This window comes from Dromiciops gliroides, chromosome 4, assembly GCF_019393635.1.
Source record: "Dromiciops gliroides isolate mDroGli1 chromosome 4, mDroGli1.pri, whole genome shotgun sequence".
Taxonomy (NCBI): domain Eukaryota; kingdom Metazoa; phylum Chordata; class Mammalia; order Microbiotheria; family Microbiotheriidae; genus Dromiciops; species Dromiciops gliroides.
The window spans coordinates 465,634,703-465,655,263 of record NC_057864.1 but is presented as its reverse complement, the minus strand read 5'-3'; the positions used below and the strand labels follow the sequence as shown (position 1 = coordinate 465,655,263).

The following is a 20,561-nucleotide window of genomic DNA, read 5'->3' as shown; positions in this document are numbered from 1 at the left end:
AACTCAGGTACTCCTGACTCCAGGGCCGGTGCTCTATCCACTGTGCCACCTAGCTGCCCCTCCCTGTCTTTTCTGATGATTTTTTTCCTTAATGCAAGAATGAGGGTGTGGTGGTTATGAAAGATCTAGGTTAGAGGCACCATAGTGATGGGACTTTGAGGGTTCCAAGGCTAGTGGTTCAGAATTGGAAGAGTGGAGGTGGTCACACCTCAAGGTATGAGGACAGTAGGCAGGGAAGAACCATGATGGGGAAAGACATGCATGGATCCCATTTCCCACCTTGCCTTAGTTATGTTTCTCTTGTTTTTTTTAAATTGTATCATATCTTTTGTTTTTTAATCATCTTAATTTCTTTGTATATCCCTCCCCTCTCCCTACCCAGAAATCCATGTAACAAAGAATTTTTAGAATGAGATTATTTAGTTTCCAATTAATTTTCAGTCTGCCTTTCCATGGCTTTTTATTACATGTAATTTTTATTGCATCATGATCTGAAAAGGATGCATTTACTATTTCTGCCTTTCTACATTTGACCATGAGGTTTTTGTGCCCTAATACATGGTCAATTTTTGAATATGTACCATGTACTGCTGAGAAAAAGGTATATTCCTTTCTATCCCCATTCAATTTTCTCCAGACGTCTATCATATCTAACTTTTCTTACATTCTATTCACCTTTTAAAACTGCTTTATGTAACAAAGAATTTTTAAAAAAGAAAAAAGTTTGGTAAAATCAATGTACTAATTATATTCTGCAATATATACAACAACTCTTCATAGCCTTCCATAGGTGTCTATTTCTGGAAAGAAGGGAGGGAAGTTGTGTCTCTGTTTTAAAGTTTGGGGCCCAGGGTAGTTGTCCCGATTGATCATAATCTAGAGACAGTTCTGCCTTGAGGTCATGAGGAGGCCCTCAGGATCCCCTGGGGTTCAGTGTTACTCCAGTGATTCTCCCCAAAGCATTAGGGAGGCCATGCTGCTTATAACTTGAGAGGAAAGGGAAGATGGAAGGCTTAGAGCCTGGGTTGTGCCCCCATACAAGGGTATAGCCTTTTTTTTTTTTTTTTTGCAGGGCAATGAGGGTTAAATGACTTGCCCAGGGTCACACAGCTAGTAAATGTCAAGTGTCTGAGTCCAGATTTGAACTCAGCTCCTCCTGAATCCAGGGCTCGTGCTCTATCGACTGTGCCACCTAGCTGCCCTGGGTATAGCCTTTTGTGTTGTTTTTTTTGAGTGTGCGTGTGAGGCAATTGGGGTTGTGACTTGCCTAGGGTCACACAGCTAGTAAGTGTCAAGCATCTGAGGCCAGATTTGAACTCAGGTACTCCTGACTCCAGGGCCGGTGCTCTATCCACTGCGCTACCTAGCTGCCCCAGGTATAGCCTTTTGTAAGATGCTTTTCCATGATGCTTCCACCCGAACACAGGCAACCAGCCCCACCCTCCTCCCTGCCTCAGTGGGCATTATGAGGTCGGAAGATGAAGACAGAGAAGGCAGTGCTTTGAGAGGGGACGAAAACAAAAACTTCTTACAAATGGGGAGGGATGGTTATTAAGCTTCCGGTCTGGCCCCTTTCCCAGCCTGCCCGCCCACTCCACCAGGAGAAAACACTGGCTGCTGCTGTCCTCTCTCCTAATTAGCTGAGGAAAGCGCCCTGTTTGGTGGCTGGCTTCCGAGACTCTTCATGGCTCTTGGCTCAGCCTCGGGGAGCCTGCTATAGCAGACTCCTTCCTGTCTCACAAGAAGGCAGTTGATCTACAAAAGGGTCTGCATGAGGCTGGGCCTTCCACTGGGTCCCTGCTGCCGGTCTGGGGGAAGAGGGGACTTAAGGGAGCTGGGTTCCTTCTGTTATCTGGAACCCAGCCCCCCAGAGTCAGGGTGACCCTACATGTTCTGTTGGTCAGTGCGAAAGTGGAGAGAGGTTTACAAAGTGCTTTACAATGACAACCCTGGGATGTAGGTTCTGTTATCATCTTCATTTACAGTTGAGGAAACTGAGGCAGATAGAGGTTAAGTGAGTTGCTCAGGGTCACAGAGCTAGTAAGCATCTGAGGCTGCATTTGAATTCAGGTCTTCCTCACCACAGGCCTGGTGTTCTATCCACTGCGCAACCTAGCTGCTCTAATTCAACCCTTTACTTTGAGGCCCGGAGAGGTTAAATAGCTTATCATAGCCTTAGGGCTGAACGGGACCTTAGAGGTAATGGCCCATCCTCCTCATTTTATGGACCCAGGGTAGTTAAGCAGTTTGCTAAAAGGTCACAGAATAAGAAACAGAGTAAGGAGCAGAGCCTGGATTTGAACCCAGGCAGTGTGGTGGATAGGGAGTTGTTAGAGTCAGAGACCTTTGGGTCCAAATCCTGACTCAGGGGTGGATGATCTTGGACAAGTTACTAAATCTCTCTGTGCCTCAGTTTCCTCATCTGTAAAATGAGGTTGGATTCAATGACTTCTAAATCCCCCTATTCCCAGCTCTAAATTTCTGATCCACAATCTCTCTTCTAGAGATGGGTTGGTATTTGTGCTTTACTATGGTCTGATTGGGTAGATTCAATTTAATTCAACAAATAAATATCTATTAACTTACTGTGTGTTGGACACTGCAATGGGCACTAGGGATACAAAGACTTTTAACATGGCACGTTTAAAAACAAAAGGGGGGAAGCTAGGTGGCACAGTGGATAGAGCACCCGCCCTGGATTCAGGAAGACCTGAGTTCAAATCTGGCCTCAAACACTTGACACTTACTAGCTGTGTGACCCTGGGCAAGTCACTTAACTCTCATTGCCCCACAAAATTTTTTTTTTAATGGCATGGTTTTTTTTTTCCCCTTGAGGAGTTTGCATTCTACTGGGGGTGGGGAGAGAGTAAAATACATAGACCTAAGGTCAAGAAGGAAGAGAATACCTGGAGCTGGTGTGGGTGTGTGGGGATGGTTTCTTCCATTCCACTCAAATCAACAAGGGTTAATGAAGCTCCTACTATGTGAAAGGCACAGAGCCAAGGAATAGGGAAGGCAAGAGAGGAGGCAGTGATTAGGCTGAACCTGGCTGGAAGGAAAGGTGTAGGTGTGGAGGTACTGGGAGGATGGTGGTACCTCGGACAGAAACAGGAAAGCTTGGGTTGGAGGGAGATAATGAGGTATGTTTTAGACTTGGTCACTATGAGATACCTATGGGGTTCACCAGTTCAAAATGTACCATAGGCATTTGAGACTGGAGCTCAGGAGAGAGGTTAGGGCAGGATATAGGCATCTTGGAGTCATCTGAATAGAGATGAGAATTGGGTCATTGAATGCTGACAAGACGACCAAAGGAGAGAGTATGGAGAGAGAAGTAAAGAGGACCCAGGATAGAACCCACACATGGGTTGGGACATGATTGGTGAGTGAGTAATTCCAGGTATAGGGGCTGATATGCATGAATGCACAGAGACCTGGGAATTCAGGATGAAATAGGGGGACCAGTAGTATTCCACTTTGGTCAGACTCTCCAGTGAAGGAAGAAGAGTAGTATGACATAAGGCTGGAAAGGAAGATTGGAACTAGATTGTGATGGCCCTTAAAGGTCAGGCTGTGGATTTTGTATTTTATCCTATGAACAATAGGGATACATTGAAGGTTTTTGAGCAGGGGATAAGCCCGAACTCAAGAAGATTGCCTGATGGAATAAAGAGGGAAGAAACTGGATTCAAGGGGTTCATTTAGGACATTATCCCAATACAGACAAGAAGAAAGAGGTAGCAAGGTATAGTGGATAGAATGCTAAACCTAGTCAGTCAAGAAACCCTGAGTTCAAATCCTGCCTCATACTTGTGAGCTGTGTGATCCTGAGAAAGTCACTTAACCTCTCTCAGCCTCAGTTTCCCCATCTGTAAGATGAAGAAGGTTTAACTTGATGACATCTATGGTTCCTTCCAGATCTAAATCTATGCTAAGAGCTTGAATTAAGGTGGTAGTGAGGTGATTTGGGGGATTCAATGGTTTCAAGAGATTATAGAGTCAGAATGGACAGAACTTGGCAAGGGATTGGTCATAGGAAGGAGAGGAAAGGAAATAACTTTAGAGGTGAAAGGGACTTGATTGGTCATCCTTCACTTTATGGAGGAAGGAAATGATTTTCAGGGAGCAGAGTAATGGGCAGTAATGTTAGCACAGGATTAGAACCCAGATCTCCTGACTTCAAATTCAATGTTCTTCTATCTTCAAGTCTGAGTGGCTGGGAGGATGGCAGTGTCCTCAATAGAAATAGGGAAGTTTGGAATAGGGAGAAAGAGAATTAGTTTAGTTTGGAACATGTGATTTTGTAATGCCAGGGGACCTCTAGGTGGAGACATGAGGCTGGAGCTCAGGGAGAAGCTCAGGCTGAATCTGGAAGCCTTTGAGTCATCAGCCAACACATGATTTTTGAGCCTCTGGAAACATGAGATTGCCAAGAGAGAGGATATATAGAGAAAACAGAAGAGTGCACAGGTTGGACTTGCAGATTCTGAGGATAGGAGGACAATGAGAGAGGACTACCAGGGGAAGCAGTGTCATGGAAAATGTGGCAAGGAAGGATGCCTACAGAGAGAGATTGGTCAATGATGTTCTAAGATGGAGGATGAGAAAATGAGCCTTGAGGAAAGGGCAACTGATTTAGCAATTGATACCTTGTTGGTGACCTTAAAGAAGGCAGTTCTGTTGACTTGGAAGACAGACCGAGGATCAGGTGAGAAGTGAATGGGAGAGAGTGAAGGCATCAAGTGTAGACACTTTTTTCTTGGTATTTGACTAAGAAAGGAAAGAGAGCAATAGAGTGGTAGCTAGAGGGAGGACAGGGTCAAATGACAGGCTTCATCTTTATAGGTTTAAACATTTTTTTGGGGGGGGAGATGTGAGACACCTGGACACATTTGTGGGCAGTGGGGAAGCAGTCAGTAGAAAGGGAGAGATGGGAGATGAGATCATGGGAATAATTATTAGGATAAATTCCTAAAAAGGTGGAATTGATGACACAAGTAGAGGGATTGGCCTTCATGAAGAAAAGGGTCAACTCATCCTCTGGAGAATGGAGTCCTGAAGAAAGTTTGGGTGAAGATTGAGAGGGTTTTGAGTAGGGAAGAGAAGAACAATCCAATTCAGCATCCACGTGCCATGTACGAGATACAAATACAAAAAAAAGATACAGTCCCTGCCCTCAAGGAGCTTACATTACATTGTGGGTGGTCTGACATTCCCATAATACAAATATATACAAAATAAATGCACGTTAATTTGGGGAGACACTAACAACTCAGGGAATTAGGGCTAGGTTGCTGTGTCTTTAAGGAGGAAGCACTTGAACTGAATCTTGATGGGAGTTAGAGGTACCAAGGTATGGAAGTAAGAAGGGAGGAATTCCCTGCATGGGGTGGAGGGACATCTATGTAAAATCACTGAGGTGAGAGATGGAATATTGGGTGCAGGAAATAATAACGGTCAGTTTGGCTGGAATGAAAAGTTAATAGGGGGAATAATATGTGATTATCCTCAAAATATTAGGTTGACTATGATTGTCAAGGGCTTTAAATGCCAAATAGGAGAATTTGTATTTGAACCTAGAGGCAATAGGGAACCATTGAAGCTTCTTGAGCAGGGGAGTCACAGTCATGCCCTGATGGAAATGAGATATATACAGGAAGAATTAATAGCACAAATGATAGCATCTATTCATTTTAATCCAATGGACACTTAATGAGTGCTTACCATGTTCAAAGCCCATTCAAAGAAATACATGGTAAAGAGTGTTGATAGAATTGCTCTTGGTGTGTGTTTTATTTCAGGCATTGTGCCCGGGTAGAGTTACTGATGGCCTTTTTTCAGACCTCACCCTTCTTGATCTTTCTGAAACATTTGACACCAGTGTTTACCTCTTTCTCCTGGACACAGTCTTCTCTCTGTTTTTTTTTTGACCCTGCTCTCCTGGGTCTCCTACTTCCTGTCAGGTGGTTCCTTCTTGGTCTCTCTTGCTACATCAATCATCAGCCATATCCCATCTGCTATGGGTGAGTCTATCCTAGGGTCTGGGGTTCTGTTATTGGGTCTCTTCTTGTTTTTATGATGAGATCAGTCATCAGCTCTCATAGACTATTATAATCCCTATGCTGATGGCTCCCAGATCGACTTTCCCAGCCCTAGTATTTTTCTTGAACACTTTCTTGAACACTTGCCAATTGCCTATTGGGTTTTCCCAACTGGATATTCCCTAGGCACTTCAAACTCAACATATCCTCAGTTCTTCTCTCCCCTTTGGCCTCGCCTCCAATCAGCTGCCAGATCTTGTTGATTCTACCCATCGTGTGTCTTGTATCCAGCCCCTTCTCTTCATTCAAAGAGCCATTTCCCTAGTTCTAGCCTTCATCACCTCTTGGTCTAGATGATTGGGGTCTCTTCCCACAATATTTTTCCTAATAATAGTCAGCATTTAGATAGCACTGTAGGGTTTACAGAACACTTTATAAATATCATCTCATTTTTGTCTTCAAGACAACCCTGGGAGGTAAGTGAGGAAACTGAGGCAGGCAGAGGTGAAGACTTGCTCAGGGTCAAATAGTTGCTCAACGAATTTTTTTTTTTTTTTGGTGAAGCAATTGGGGTTAAGTGACTTGCCCAGGGTCACACAGCTAGTAAGTGTTAAGTGTCTGAGGTCGGATTTGAACTCAGGTACTCCTGAATCCAGGGCCAGTGCTCTATCCACTGCACCATCTAGTTGCCCCACGAATATTCTTAAAGCATAGGAATTGCTGTGTCACTCTCTTGCTTAAGAAGTTTCAGAGGTTCCCAATTGTATCTAGGATAAAATAAAAATTCCTGTCTGGCTTCCACAGTCTGGTTGCAGACTACCTTTCCAGGCTCATGGTTGCACATCATCATTCCCGTTCACATAGTCTACATTCTAGTTAGATCGGTCTACTTTCTGCCTACTGTACCCCACACTCCACCTTCTGTCACTGTGCCTTTGTAGAAGCTATCCCTCCATTCCTGGGATGTCCTCCCTCTTTACTCTTGCTTGGATGGGGTTGGAGTTCAATCCTCTCTCAGACACTAGCTGTGGGATCATGGACAAGTCACTTAACTTTCTCAGCCTCAGTTTCCTCTTTTGTAAAATAGGGGTAAAAGCAGCACTTACTTCTCAGAGTCATTGTGAGGATCAAACAAAATAACACACATAAAATCCTTTATAACTTCAAAGCCCCCTATTAATGCCAGCCACTCATATATGGGGCCTCTTCTGTTCCTCCCTGTTGCTAGTGTCCTCCCCACTCTGGAAATCATTATCAATCAATCATTAGTCAACACTCATTAAGTGTCTACTACATGCTAAGCATTGTGCTAAGTGTTGGGGGGGGTACAAAAAGAGGCAAAAGACTGTCCCTGCCTTCAAGGAGTTTATAATCTAATAAGGGAGATAACATACAGGTAAATAACTTCAGAGCAAGTTATATACAGGATAAATAGGAAATAAGAGAGGGAAGGGACTAGGATTATATACTATATCTATCTAATGAGATAGATCTTGTTATATATGCGTGTATGTACATATATGTACATACATATATTTTTGTCGTTATTTTTCAGTCATATCCAACTCTTAGTAATGACATTTAAGGTTTTCTTGGCAGAGATACCTGAGTGCTTTGCCATTTCCTTTTCCAGCTAATTAGATGAGAAAACTGAGGCAAACAGGGTTAAGTGACTTGGCCAGAGTCACATAGGTGGTAAGTGTCTGAGGCCAGATTTGAACTCAGGAACATGAGTCTGCTTGATTCCAAGCCCACAGAGATCTAACCACTGTGACACCTAGCTGCCCTAAGTAAGCCCTTAAATTCTCTCTTGCTTCCTGAATGAATGAATGAATGCCACAGGGTAACCTCATTTGGGAATGTAATAGCATGTTCAGAGAACCACGAGGTTTCTGCTGACCTGAGTCTATTCTATAGTCATAGACTTTATCCTTTATCATTAACAATCACTCCAAAATCTCTGGGCTATTGGGCTGCCAGGGGACAGCTGAGAGAAAGTATGGTTGGCTTGTCATGGACCATCCCCGCTTCTGAAGAACAACTCAAAGCGCTGTGGTCAGGGGCTCCCTTTTCATATATGGAGGAATGACGTTTAAAACTTGTGAATGGTCACTTGGCTTGTGTGTAAAAGTAGGGGCGCAGGGCAGGGGTTTTTGAGGTTCCGTTACTGGCTCTGTCTTCTAAAAGTTCTGAGTGATATTAGACTCCAGAATCTTTTTATTGTGCTCTTGTTCATTCCCATTGCATTATGGGTGATCCCTGATTCAGGCCCACAATTTGATTCAAAATGGACCTAAAAGGCCTCTGTAAAAACTGGAAAGTTTTTACACTGCCTTTAAGAGAGAAAAACCAGTCATTTAAAAATGAATCTAAGCTCAGTTGACTCTGCACTTAGGTAACAAGCTACCCCGCATTAGAGAGGAGAGTTTTAATGGTGAGGAGGGGTTATATCCTCACTGAGATCTTCAGTCTTTACATCCCTCAATACTTTCATTTTAAAATTAATTTTCCTTTCAATAAACAAGCATTTTTCTCTTCCCACCACTGGGGGAAAAAGAAAAACAACCCTTATAAGAAATATGCAGTCAACCCAAACAAATGACCACATTAGTCATGCCCAAACAGGGGTCTCATTGGACATGTGGAGTCCATCAGCTTTGTCAGAAATCTTACCTCTATTCTCATGTTACTTTCCTGTCTCTCCAGCCTCAGCTCAGCCATTTCAGCCTTACACTGTCCTTTATCCCTTTGTTCCACCTCCACTGTCTCTTGCCAAATCTCAGCCCTGGATAATTCACACCATTAGACTCCTTTCCTTTTCAAAAGCTATTGAACAGAGCTGGAGGAAGTCCTTAGCTATCCTAACTGGGTACATTATAAATTCATGTTAACCAGTTTCAACCCGTTGTTATTCTTCCTTTGTTGTGCCTGAGTGCTTAAGGTGATGAACTAGAAATCCACTGGGATTTCCCCGAGTAAGATTTGAATTCTACTGACTATGAGTTTCAACTGCCCCCTCCCCCACCTTGCAGTAAGATAGTCCTTTTATTCCTCCCTAATTGATGCCTTCGGCACCAAACTGCATAGAGTACCAGGTCTGAAGTCAGGAAGACTCATCTTTCTGAGTTCAAATCAGCCCTTAGATACTTACTAGCTGTATGACCCTGGGTAAGTCATTTAACCTCGTCTGCCTTAGTTTCCACATCTGTAAAATGAACTGGAGAAGGAAATGGCAAATCACGCCAGGACCTTTACCAAGAAAACCCCAAATGGGGTCAGGAAGAGTCAGACATGACTGAAAACAACTGAACAACATCAACAAAGACCAACTGGTATCTCCCAATAACAGATGCTTCCTTTATTGCTATGGAGTCTTTTTTACACAAGTGAACTTTCCAAACAGTTGAGGTTTGCCCCCAAATGTTACTCTTAAATCTTAACATTTTCAGATGGAATTTATTCTAAAAATGAATTGCAGGTACCACTTCTTTCTAGGACTACTGGACACAAAGGGCCAGAGTCATGAACATTATTTTCCTGGTTTGTAATGGAGTAATGCCCTCGGTGTCTATTGAGGAACGCAAGGCTGGATTGCCTCTACACAAAATGGTCCCAGGTTACATTGCTTTTTGAGTTCTCGTGTCTCTTTCTTTCTTTCTTTCTTTCTTTCTTTCTTTCTTTCTTTCTTTCTTTCTTTCTTTCTTTCTTTCTTTCTTTCTTTCTTTCTTTCTTTCTTTCTTTCTTTCTTTCTTTCTTTCTTCCTTCCTTCCTTCCTTCCTTCCTTCCTTCCTTTCTTTTTCTCCCCCCTCCCCACTTGCAGGGCAATGAGGATTAAATTGCTTGCCTAGGGTCACACAGCTAATAAGTGTCAAGTGTCTGAGGCTGGATTTGAACTCAGGTCCTCCTGAATTCAGGGCTGATGCTTTATCCATTGCACCACCTAGCTGCCCCCATGTCTGTTTCTTAAAATAGTTTTCTGTTTCCCGCCTTGGTGTCTGCTGTTATTTCTTACTATTCTTACTGTAATTGATCCCCAACGCAACTCTTTCCCATTTCCAATTTGCTGCTTCTAATCTGCTAGAGATTAAGGAAAACCAGATTACCATGATTATTAAAAATGTATCTAAACTAAGAGTCCATAGGACCTGAGGATGTAGCAAAAGGAGCAGCAGCTGCTCATATCACAAAGTGCATGAGCTTTATTACCTGACCTTTGCAATGTTTATTTTGGCTGCTCAGAGGCCCCTTCCCATATAAAAGATCTATTTTATGGGATTTAGAGATGGAAGGAATCTCAGAGATTATTTAGTTCAATTCCCTCATTTTATAGATAAAGGAGCCAAAGCCATCTTCCAGCTGCCAAAATAATCTTCCTTAGGCAAAAGTCTGTCCTCATCACAGCCCTGCTCAAGAATTGTCAATGGCTAGCAGTGTCACTAGGATAAAATGCAAACTTCTCAGCCTGGCATTTAAAGTCCTTTATAGTCTGCCTCCACCCTGTTTTTCCAGACATATTATATTATTCCCCTTTGTATTAATTATCCTTCTTTCTGTTCCTCAAATTCAGCATAACATCTCATCTTTCCAAAGACATTCCACCCGTGGAATGTACTCTCTCATCATCTCCATCTTTTAGAATCCTTAGTGTTTTTCAAGGTTCAACTAAGGGGTTACCCTCAATGGGAAACGCTAACTGTTAATGCTTTCTTCCTCTTCAAATTATATTGTATTTGTTTATCTACATAAATGTATTTCCCTAGTAGAATGTAATCTCGAGAGCAGGGAATGTTTCTTGATTTTTTTTTTGTATTTTAGTTCCCAGCACATGGTAGGTATTCAACAAATGCTTTTTATTAAGTTGGTTTATTTGCTGGTTTGTGGGTTTTCCTTTGGCTCAAGTTGAAGTTTCTTAAGAAAAAAATAGGTGAAATTAATGATCATTAGTAATTTGCTCTCTTGTGTTCAGGCAGATCTACAAGAATTCACTCTCACCCCAATAACAAGAGTGGAATTGAATTTAGAAAGGGAATGGCATTACCCTGGTCTTAGCAACAGAAATGGTGCCCTTAGTCTCAAAATAACTCAACCCATATGGTCTTGCTTAACACCAAGGTCTGACTAATGTTTCAGTCTTTGAAAGAAAGAGCAAAAGGGTTTTGGTGAAAAATGGAAGTTAGAGTGGCATCAACCATCATTTTGGACCATTACAGAAGGCTGGTGCTCATTCAGTGAGAACAAAGGTACCAATGACAAGACTCATGATTCTCCTGGACTGGTTAAGAGAGAAAAACAATGGATAATGACATCAGCAAGGATCTTGATTTTAGTATCCTGCATTTGGAATTAGTTTGGAATTTTCATGAAACATTTTATCTTTACACATAATTGAAACTCAAAGGGAGGGGAGGCCACTTGGAGCTCAGCTAGTCCTACCCACTAATCTCGTAGAGGAGTAAACTGAGCTCTGAGAGAGGAAGTCACTTGCTTAGGGTTAGATAGCAAGTCAGTTTCAGAGCTGGAATTAAAATCTGGATCTCAGTCCAATGCCTGGTATCACATCCTCTTTTGGGGGATGGGGAGGGGGGGGAGAGTTGTGGGCCAGCAAGGTTGTGTTTGGGTTGATTCTTTGGTTTCCAGAGACTCATGAAGTTGTTATTTTTCACTAAAATTCTAAGTGAATTCCATATGTCCAATTGTTTGGCTCACTGATGACACTGACTGATGTCAACATTATCCAGCCTTTGCTCTTGAATCAGAACTAGACAATGTTTGGTCTTTACAGAAACCTTGGTTATCCCTGGAATTAAGACCATGGTGTTAATTGAGCCAAGAAAGAAACTGCAAGCTCTTTAGTTCACCTATTTCTGTGAGGAGAGAGCAATCTCATTGCAATCAGAGATCTAAATAAGTGAGAGATTTGGGTGAAATGATGATGTCATCAGAGAAAGAATGCTCAGACTAATCAGAATTCCAACTCGAAAGGATTCCAGATGCCTGTCAGTACAGAGGCTGATGGGTGTCTAAGGCATATAGTTGGGGGTAATTGTGTGGGAGCTAGTTTTAACAGTGTTTTTTCTCTCCTATCCATCACTCTGAATTTCTTTGATTTACAATAAGTTCTTGTGTCTTGTACTTGTGGCTTGAGATGACCATTCCCGAGAACAGGAATTAGAAGAGAAAAATCAAATAAGAAACAAAAGAATGTAAATAGACCTCACTTCTTTGCCCTGTGTCTCACAGAGAGCAGACGCCCTAATTTTCTTTTATCAGAACAAAGATAATCCAATAATTAGGGCAGCAAATAGCATAAATCTGGCTAAAGCTGCCATGAGCCATCTGGCCTGAATCATCCCAGCTTAGACTCTAGAAACTGGTTATTGGAGTGATGAGGTAGGGCCAGGCCTGGCCATGGGACATCCAATGGGAACAGGTATTTCCCTCAGCCTGGATCACCAGGGCAGGAGCAGGGGTTTCCTGGAGACCAGCGTCAAAAATCTGCCAGCCTCTGGTTGACTGGGGCATGACTAGATCCCTTGGGTGGGTGGTCCTGTAGGATGGGTCAGGAGGCATCTTCAGAGCCTTCTTGGCCCTGTGATCACACACAGTTTTTTTCTTCAAGATTTAGCTCGGGCATCATGTCTTATAGGAAGCCTTTCCTGATTCCAATTGCTAGGGTTCTCTCTCTCCCCTCAAATGATCTTGTATTTCCAAAATTATTTACACATCATAACACCTTCTGCACCCAAACAGAAGCTAAGCTGCTTATTAAAAATAAGGATAACTGACATTTTATATAAGGATTACAAAACAGTTTTCACCCAGGGGATGAAAGATTTAGAGCCGGTAGAAATCACAGAGGGCAGCTAGACCAACCACCTCACTTTGCAGCTGAGGAAACTGAGACCCAGGGAGGGCAAATGACTTCGGATGATAGATTTAGAGCTTGAAGGGACCTTAGAGGCCACTGACTCTAAATCCCTTTTCCATTGTACAACTGAAGAAATCGAGGTCCAGAGAAGTTAAGGGAGTGGTCCAAGATTACACAAAACAGGAAGTGACAGGCATGAGATTAAAATCTAGGTTCTCCTGCTTCTTCATAGTTAAGCCTCATAACTTCAAGGGATTATCATTATCCCTGTTTCATAGGTTAGGGAATTGATGTATAACCAAGACCTGTCCAGAGTCACATAGTTAACAAGTCTCCTGGCTGGGATTCAGATGCAGGCCTTTCTGACTTCAGGTCTGGCCAGCACAGTGTTGCCTTTTTTGAGGGTAGGAAAGGTTTCTGTCCTGTGTTTGTATCCTTAGTACCAAGCACAGTGCCTGGCATACAGTAGGTGCTTAATAAATGTTCAATGGGTTGTAGAATTTCAGTTGTTCCTATGACAAGTTTCTTCCCTTGTTATTTATTTGGCCATGATTACCCCATAGTTTGGGTTTGGTAAATTTATAATGGTCTCTTATGTGACCTCTCAATTAAATCAACAAACACTGATTGAGCACTGACTGTGTGCAGGCCTTATGCGTCAGCACATTATGCTGTGGGACATCTTCGGTATTTTTGTAGTAGAGAAGCCATGGAACCCAAAGCCCCTCTCCTTTGTATGGCTGAGGAAAGCCTCTTGTGTCTGTGGTGTAGATGTTTAAAATCTAAATGAGTGGTCGCTTTAAATTAGAAGCTTTAGCACCAGTCTTTGGGCATTAAGCATTTGTTTGTTTGTTTTGTTTTTGCAGGGCAATGAGGGTTAAGCGACTTGCCCAGGGTCACACAGCTAGTAAGTGTCAAGTGTCTGAGGCTGGATTTGAACTCAGGTCCTCCTGAATCCAGGGCCAGTGCTTTATCCACTGCGCCACCTAGCTGCCCCTGCATTAAGCATTTATTAAAATATACCAGGTATTAGAGAAAAAAGAAGAGGTGGAGTTAAGAAAAGGCCTATCTAGCCTAGAGTTCCAGCCCAGTCTGGTTCTTCCTCAAGTCCACCATGAGCTTGCTTCAATCACGAACTCTCAGGAAGGAAAAGACTAGCATCCAAATCCTGGTGCTGGTCCTTGATCTACAAGCATTTATTAAGCTCCTACTACGTGCTGGGTATTGTGCTTACCAGTTGTGTGACTCTGGGCAAATCACCCAACCAACCACTCTGGGACAGGGCTTCCTTTTCTGCAAAACAGGCTAGACTGAGGCCTTCAGAGCTCCCTTCCAGCTCCTTAGTCCTTGACAGAGACTGTCTTAGAATATTAGAGGTGGAACAGACTTTAGAGATCATCTGCCCTAATCCTCTCCTTTTAGAGATAAGGAAACTGAGTTGTAAGTAGGAATTATTTCACTTGGGGCAAAAATAGCTGGGAGGAGCTCTCCGGGGGCTGCAGGATCAAAGAGGTCAACTTGACTCCCATTAGCAGCTAGTCTAGCAGGGAGAAGAGAGTATTCTGGGTTTGGGGGGTTGTGTGGGGGTGTGTGTGGAAGGGAAGACTAAGATAGGGGAGTCTGGAAGAATGGACCTTGGGGGAAGGGGGGGAATTGCCACAGGTTGGCCTGGGGGCAAAGTCCCATAGCCCCTGCACTAATCATGAACTGTGAGGAAACTGATGTTGAGATACACCATTTATAGCAGCAGAACCAAGGCTAGAACTTCTGCTTCCAAGCCTTTCCCTCCCTGACACCATCTCTCTTAGTGCCTATCATAGAGTTAGGTACGAAGTAAGCTTCTTGAGAAAGTGCTGTTGGAGGAATGAATGAATATAGCTGAGAAGAGAATTGGGGTTGGGGGAGATGGTACAAGCCTTGGAAGTTACTAAGCCTGAGGCTTCCTGAATTCTCCAGGAGAGACCTATTCTTCTAGCCATTCGACTCAGTGTTTTTTGTTGTTGTTTGTTTGTTTGTTTTTGGTACCCCGCCCCTTTTTTGGGGGGGCGGGGCAATGAGGGTTAAGTGACTTGTCCAGGGTCACACAGCTAGTAAGTGTCAAGTGTCTGAGGCCAGATTCGAACTCAGGTCCTCCTGAATCCAGGGCAGGTGCTTTATCCACTGCACCACCTAGCTGCCCCCTGGACTCAGTGTTTGGAAAGTAAGCCTCTGCTACTGGGAAGGTCCTGGTCAAAGCAAGAAATCTTACTATTCTTGTACTTTGATCCCCCCCTCATCCTTCCACTCCCGAAGCAGGAATAGTGCTTGGAAATGGGAAATATAACACTCCCTCATCCCCTGTGGGCATCAATACATCAATAAGAGCCTTTAGTTTTCCCAGGATTCATCAAGCAACCAAAAAGCATTTAGGAAATGCTGATGTGCCAGGCGCTGTCCAAGGTTCTGGGAAGATAAAGGGGAAAGAAATGATCCTTGCCCTCAAGGAACTTACTTTCTCTTGGAAGGAAACTCCACTAATGTAGATAAGAATGTGGAAAATAGATCCAAAGTAAACACAGCTGGGGGGAGGGGGCAGGGCACAACTTGGTGGGTGGGGTGGCACCAGAAGAGGTTTCTTGTAGGAGGTTGCAATTGATCTGCACCTGATACTTTTTAGGAACCCATACCATGGAGTCCCAAGGGGCTGAGGTGATAATTCCACTGCAGATTCTGGCTGGAGAAGGGGCATGTGGTGAGTGTGGACTTGCCCCAGAATGGCTCCCCTGAGTGACTTGACTGAACTAGCTTAAATGGTGGCTAGGCAAGGAAGCCAATTCTGCTCTAGTCTTGCCCAAATATGCCTGCCCCTTCTGCCTCTAAACTACGAAGCAGGTTGGACTTTTCCAGGTCTGACAGAGGCATCCTGGAGTAGTGGAAAGAACTCTGGATTTTGGAGTCTGAGGATTGTGGTTTGAATACAAGCTCTGCCACTTGCTGTCCTTGGGTTGTCACTCTGTGCTTCAGCTTTCTCCTCTGTAAAATGAGAGGATTAGTCTACATGGTCTCTCTGAGGAATTGGGATGAGAGGACTCCCACCTTTGTTCTACCCCCACCTTCAGCTCTTTGCACCAGACTGCCCGGGACAGCTAGGTGGTGCAGAGGATAGAGCACTGGCCCTGAAGTTGGGAGGACCTGAGTTCAAATCTCACCTCAGACACTCACTAGCTGGGTGACCCTAGGCAGGTCACTTCACTTTAATTGCCTTAAATATCTAGGGCCATCTCCAGTCATCCTGATATGTATCTTGCCACTGGACTCAGATGGCTCTGAAGGAGAGAATGAGGTTGGTGACTTTGCACAGTCCTCCCTCCCTCCAATCTAATTCAGTGCAAGTCATGACATCACCTTCCGATGTCATGATCCTCTTTGAGAATGAAGGGCAAACAACAACCAGACTACCCAGAGAAACTTCCTCACCTTTGGAAGTGCAGATAGAAAGGGGTCCTCCTAAATTTCCTGAGGCAAATTTACTCCCTTCTAAGGGAAATCTATCAAGTGATGGGATGGACTACATGAGCCCTACGATCCCTTCTAGCTCTCAGTTCTGTGCTCCCCTTTCCTCCCTCCTTCTTGCCTCTTTTACAACCCTTAAAATGGAAGATCCTGGAAATTGCTGGGTCCTGCTTCCCATGGGATCACAGCTGCTCCGTTTATTCTGACCCAGGCTTCCTTTGGTCTCCAGATTCACATTACTCTCCTTACTAAAGGCACTCTATGGGAAGGATGTAGGTCTGGAAGGGACGGGAGAAACCATTCAGTCCAATCTTCTTTTACAGACTTTGGGCCAAGGCTTAGAGAGCCTACCCCAAATCGCATAGCCAGCACTGAGGCTTAGAAGGGCTAAGTGATTTGCCAAAGTCACGGCCAAGATCTAGGATGTGAATCCAAGGCCTTGAAATCAAATCTAGGACTTCAAACCCCACCAGAACACATGGCTTCCCATTCCGAGCAGCAGCCACCTTCCAAGAAGTTGGGGACTCTAGTGGCTACCCAGCAGCAGCCTAGGCCTCTGCCTCCAGGCCCCGCTGTCCTATTCTTGTAAAATTTGGAGAAAAGGGTGTTTATTTCCTCCATTCTCCATCCCCTTCCTGCCAGGACTGAGGGTCAGGTGTCAGTGATCTCACTGACTGCCAAATATAACAAAAGCAGACTTTTACCGGGGGGCCAGCTTCCCCAGTGCTCCCCAAGCTGGGTAAAGCCAGAAGGGGCCTCTTGGGATCTATACCAAGTTTGCCCGGGTCCTCTCTCAACCTCCTTGTCCCCATCATCTACCCCCTTGCTAACCTCAGGGGCGGTGGGGAGGCAATTCACAGTCCTGTGTACAGGTCATTGAGTGAATCCCCCAGCCCAGTCCTGCCTCGGTCGCTGCCTTTTCCACCAGGGGGTGAGCGGAGGGGGTCGCGGAGAAAAATGGAACAGGGGGAAAGAAGATCAGCCCTAGTCCTTTAGAAGCAAAGGCGTAACAGGTGAACGGGGGTGGGGTGGAGAGGAAGGGGGGAGGGGCCAGCAGGGACAGGAGGCGGACAAACCCACAGACATTTTCCCGGGAAAGGGAGGCCCCTGAGAATGGGGAGAGGGACATCCAAGGGTTTTTGAAAGGGCAAATACGCCCAGGTTTCCTGCTGCCTGCCGCGGAGTGCAGACTGGCTCCGTTGGCTACACGAGTGATAAATGATCTAAATAGCCGAGGGTCCTCTTCCCCCTTCCCTTGTTCCCCTCCCCTCCCCCACAGCTCCCTCTGTTTTCTCTCCCCCTCCCCCTCTACTGAGTCCCTGGGTCTGGGAGGGACAATGCTCAGCTTGCCCAGGGCAGCCGGGGAGGGTGTGTTCAGCAACTGGTGTCTCCCTGGATAGCAGCACCACCCTGCCAGGGGGAGAAATCGCCAGTTTGGTCCGTGCCCAACATCCTGGGACTGGGGACTGGGGGCTGGGGCCCAGGTGCGGAGAGAGGCTCCGAGGCCGGGGGCCAGCGGCGTGAGGAAGGGTCCTGGATAATAAAAAAGCTGCAGTCATCCCTTGAGGATGCCTACCGAAGTTCCAGCCCCCGAGTCCCTGAGCCCGGGGGGCAAGAAGGGGAAGAAATAGGGAAGGGGGCCTGCCGGATCACCCCCAGTCACTGGGAGGGGAGGGAGGGGGAACAAAGGGAAGGGGGGGGTATGTGTGTTGGGGAGGCAAAAGGAGAGTGCCTGATTGTGTGTGGTGAGGAGCAAAGGGGGAGTGTGTATGTGTGTGTATGTGTGTCTGTTTTGGGGGGTAAAGGAAGTGTGTGTGTCTGTATGTGTGTGTGTGTGCGTGCGTGTGTGTGTGTGTGTGTGTGTGTGTGTGTGTGTGTGAGAGAGAGAGAGAGAGAGAGAGAGAGAGAGCGAGAGAGCGCAAAGGGGGAATGAATATATGTGTTTGTGTGAAGAGAAAGGGAGAGTGTGTTGTCTGTGGGGAGGGGCCGGGCAAAGGGCTCTTCCTTTGTTGTGCGTTGAATGTTGTGTGTATGTTGTAAGGGACTGGGGGGGAGTGTCTGTTCTGTGTGTTGTGGATAGCAAGAGGAGAGCGTTCACTGGGGGTGGGGAGCAGGAGAGATTGTGTTGTGTGAGTTATGGGGGAAAAGGAGAGAGTATTTGAGGTGTATTGGGAGCGAGCGACGAGAGTCGTGTGTGTTGTCTGGTAGGGGAGAGGGTTTGTGTGCGTGTATGTGTGTGTGTGTGTGTGTGTGTGTGTTGGAGGGGGCGGGGGAGGGGAGAAAGCAGAGAAGAAAAGTCAAATACTTGGGAACTTACTGCAGTCGTCCGACTCGTAGCCCTCCCCGTCTAAGTCTTCCTCCGGCTTGCTGCTGCCGCCGCTGCCGCCGCCGCTGCCGCTGCCACCCGGCTGGGGCTGGGGCTGGGGTGGGGGCTGCCGCTGTCGGGTAGGGCTGGGGCCATAGGCACCAAACAGCTGGTCCACATCCTCTTCGTCGTCCCTGGGGGGGTCGGAGGGGCTGACCGAGGCTTGGCTGCCCCCAGCCTGCAGGGAGCCGGTCCGGCTGACTGCCGTCGGGAGCCCCCGGGGGAAGCGGGGGAAGTAGTCGGAGATTTGTTTGATGGGCTTGATGGGACCCGGGCACACGTCAATGGCCATATGCTCCTGGATGCTGATGGTGGTCTTTTCTCCCCGCCGGAGTGTCATGCAGGCAGCTCTGGCCGCCCCCGAGCCCCTCGGAGAACGAGCCGGGCCAGGGCACGAAGCTCCCGCGAGGGCGCGGGCAAGGGCTGCGGCGAGCCGGGGAAGCCGGGCGCGCTTCACCGAGAGCCGGGAGCCGCGCTAGTGCCCTCCTCTAAAGCCCCTGCTGCTGCTGCTGCTGCTGCCTCCGCCGCCGCCGCCGCCGCTGCTGCTGCCTCCGCCTCCGTGGCCACCGTGCGCATCGCGCCCGCCGCTGCCGCTGCCGCCGCCGCTATCGCCTCTGCTGCTGCTGCTGCTGCTGCTGCTGCTGCTGCCACCGCCGCTGTGCCCCTTCCCGCCGCCGCGTTCCGCGCCCCCAGACGGTCCGGAGCCTGCGAGGAGCGGGCAGTGAGCGCGCCGCACTGGGCTCAGCCCGTGGAGAGGTGCGAGCCCCACAGGCACTGACAGGCAGGGGGTGGGCCCTGCCGGCGTCACTGGGTAGCAACCAAGCAGGATGGAGGGAGCGAGCGAAGGAATGAGGGCTGCCAGAGATGCACACGAGCATTTCACACACTCACAGACCAGGCGATGGGAGACAGGTACCCGGGGAGCCAAGGAGCGGGCCCAGGCCCCTCCGCTGTCCTGCACGCGCCATCACAGCCACCCGCACACGGGCACACTCTCACACGCCGACATTCGCCCAGCAGGAATGTGCTGCCCCAGCACACACTCCAGAAACTCCCTCACTCGATGGCAGCTAGCAGGGGCTGGGGGACGGGCACTGAGGATCAGAGCCACCAGCTCCTCAGCGAAGGGAAAGAGATTCCCCCCGCCCCCCAGCTGCTAGGAAAGATGAACAGAGATGGCCTGAGTGGAGATCCCTGTGTACAGGTGCTTCTGAGGGAGACCAGTGGAGGGAAGAGTGCTGGCCTTGGAGTCAGAGGACCCACGTTCGAATCCTGATTCGACTACCTGTGTGACCTTGGGAGAGATTCCTCCCTGCTCTGGGACTCAGTTTGCTTATCCATCAAAATGAGAAGCATTTAACACTTACTAGCTGTGTGACCCTGGGCAAGTCACTTAACCCCAATTGCCTCACTAAAAAAACAAAAAAAGAAGAAGCATGCTGAAATCTCTCTCCAAGACAAAGTGATGTCTGTCATTTAAAGCAGGGAAGTGGGGAATTGAAGTTGAGCACCTGGTTGGTCCTCATTTTGTTCAGCCTCTCTATCGTCCTGGGAAGTTTGAGGTAGGAGCCCTAACATTTGGACAAAGCATAGCTTTTATGATGAACCTTCCTTGTGTCCTTTTAAAACTATAGATGGTTACTTCTGGTCAGCCCCTTTTTTGCAATGGGATTTAGATTTTCCCCCTCCTTTTCTGTCCATTGTTGGTAAAGGATGCATGTAACCTGCTAATGGCACCAAGGGGTCAAATCCTATCTCCTCTCCAAATGAAATCTCTCTCCAGCTCCAAGTTAGA

General features: G+C 46.5%; 1 protein-coding gene across 1 annotated transcript in view; it reads right to left on the bottom strand.

The window, feature by feature from the left end:
- DOC2B (double C2 domain beta) overlaps positions 1-19,239 on the bottom strand; it is a 64,739-nt gene extending 45,500 nt beyond the window's left edge. Inside the window, exon 1 of the mRNA XM_044004397.1 lies at positions 18,719-19,239. Within this exon, the coding sequence (XP_043860332.1) occupies positions 18,719-19,106 (388 nt within the window). The 5' untranslated portion in view covers positions 19,107-19,239. The remainder of the gene's footprint in view (positions 1-18,718) is intronic.
- Between the last annotated feature and the right edge of the window lie 1,322 nt (positions 19,240-20,561).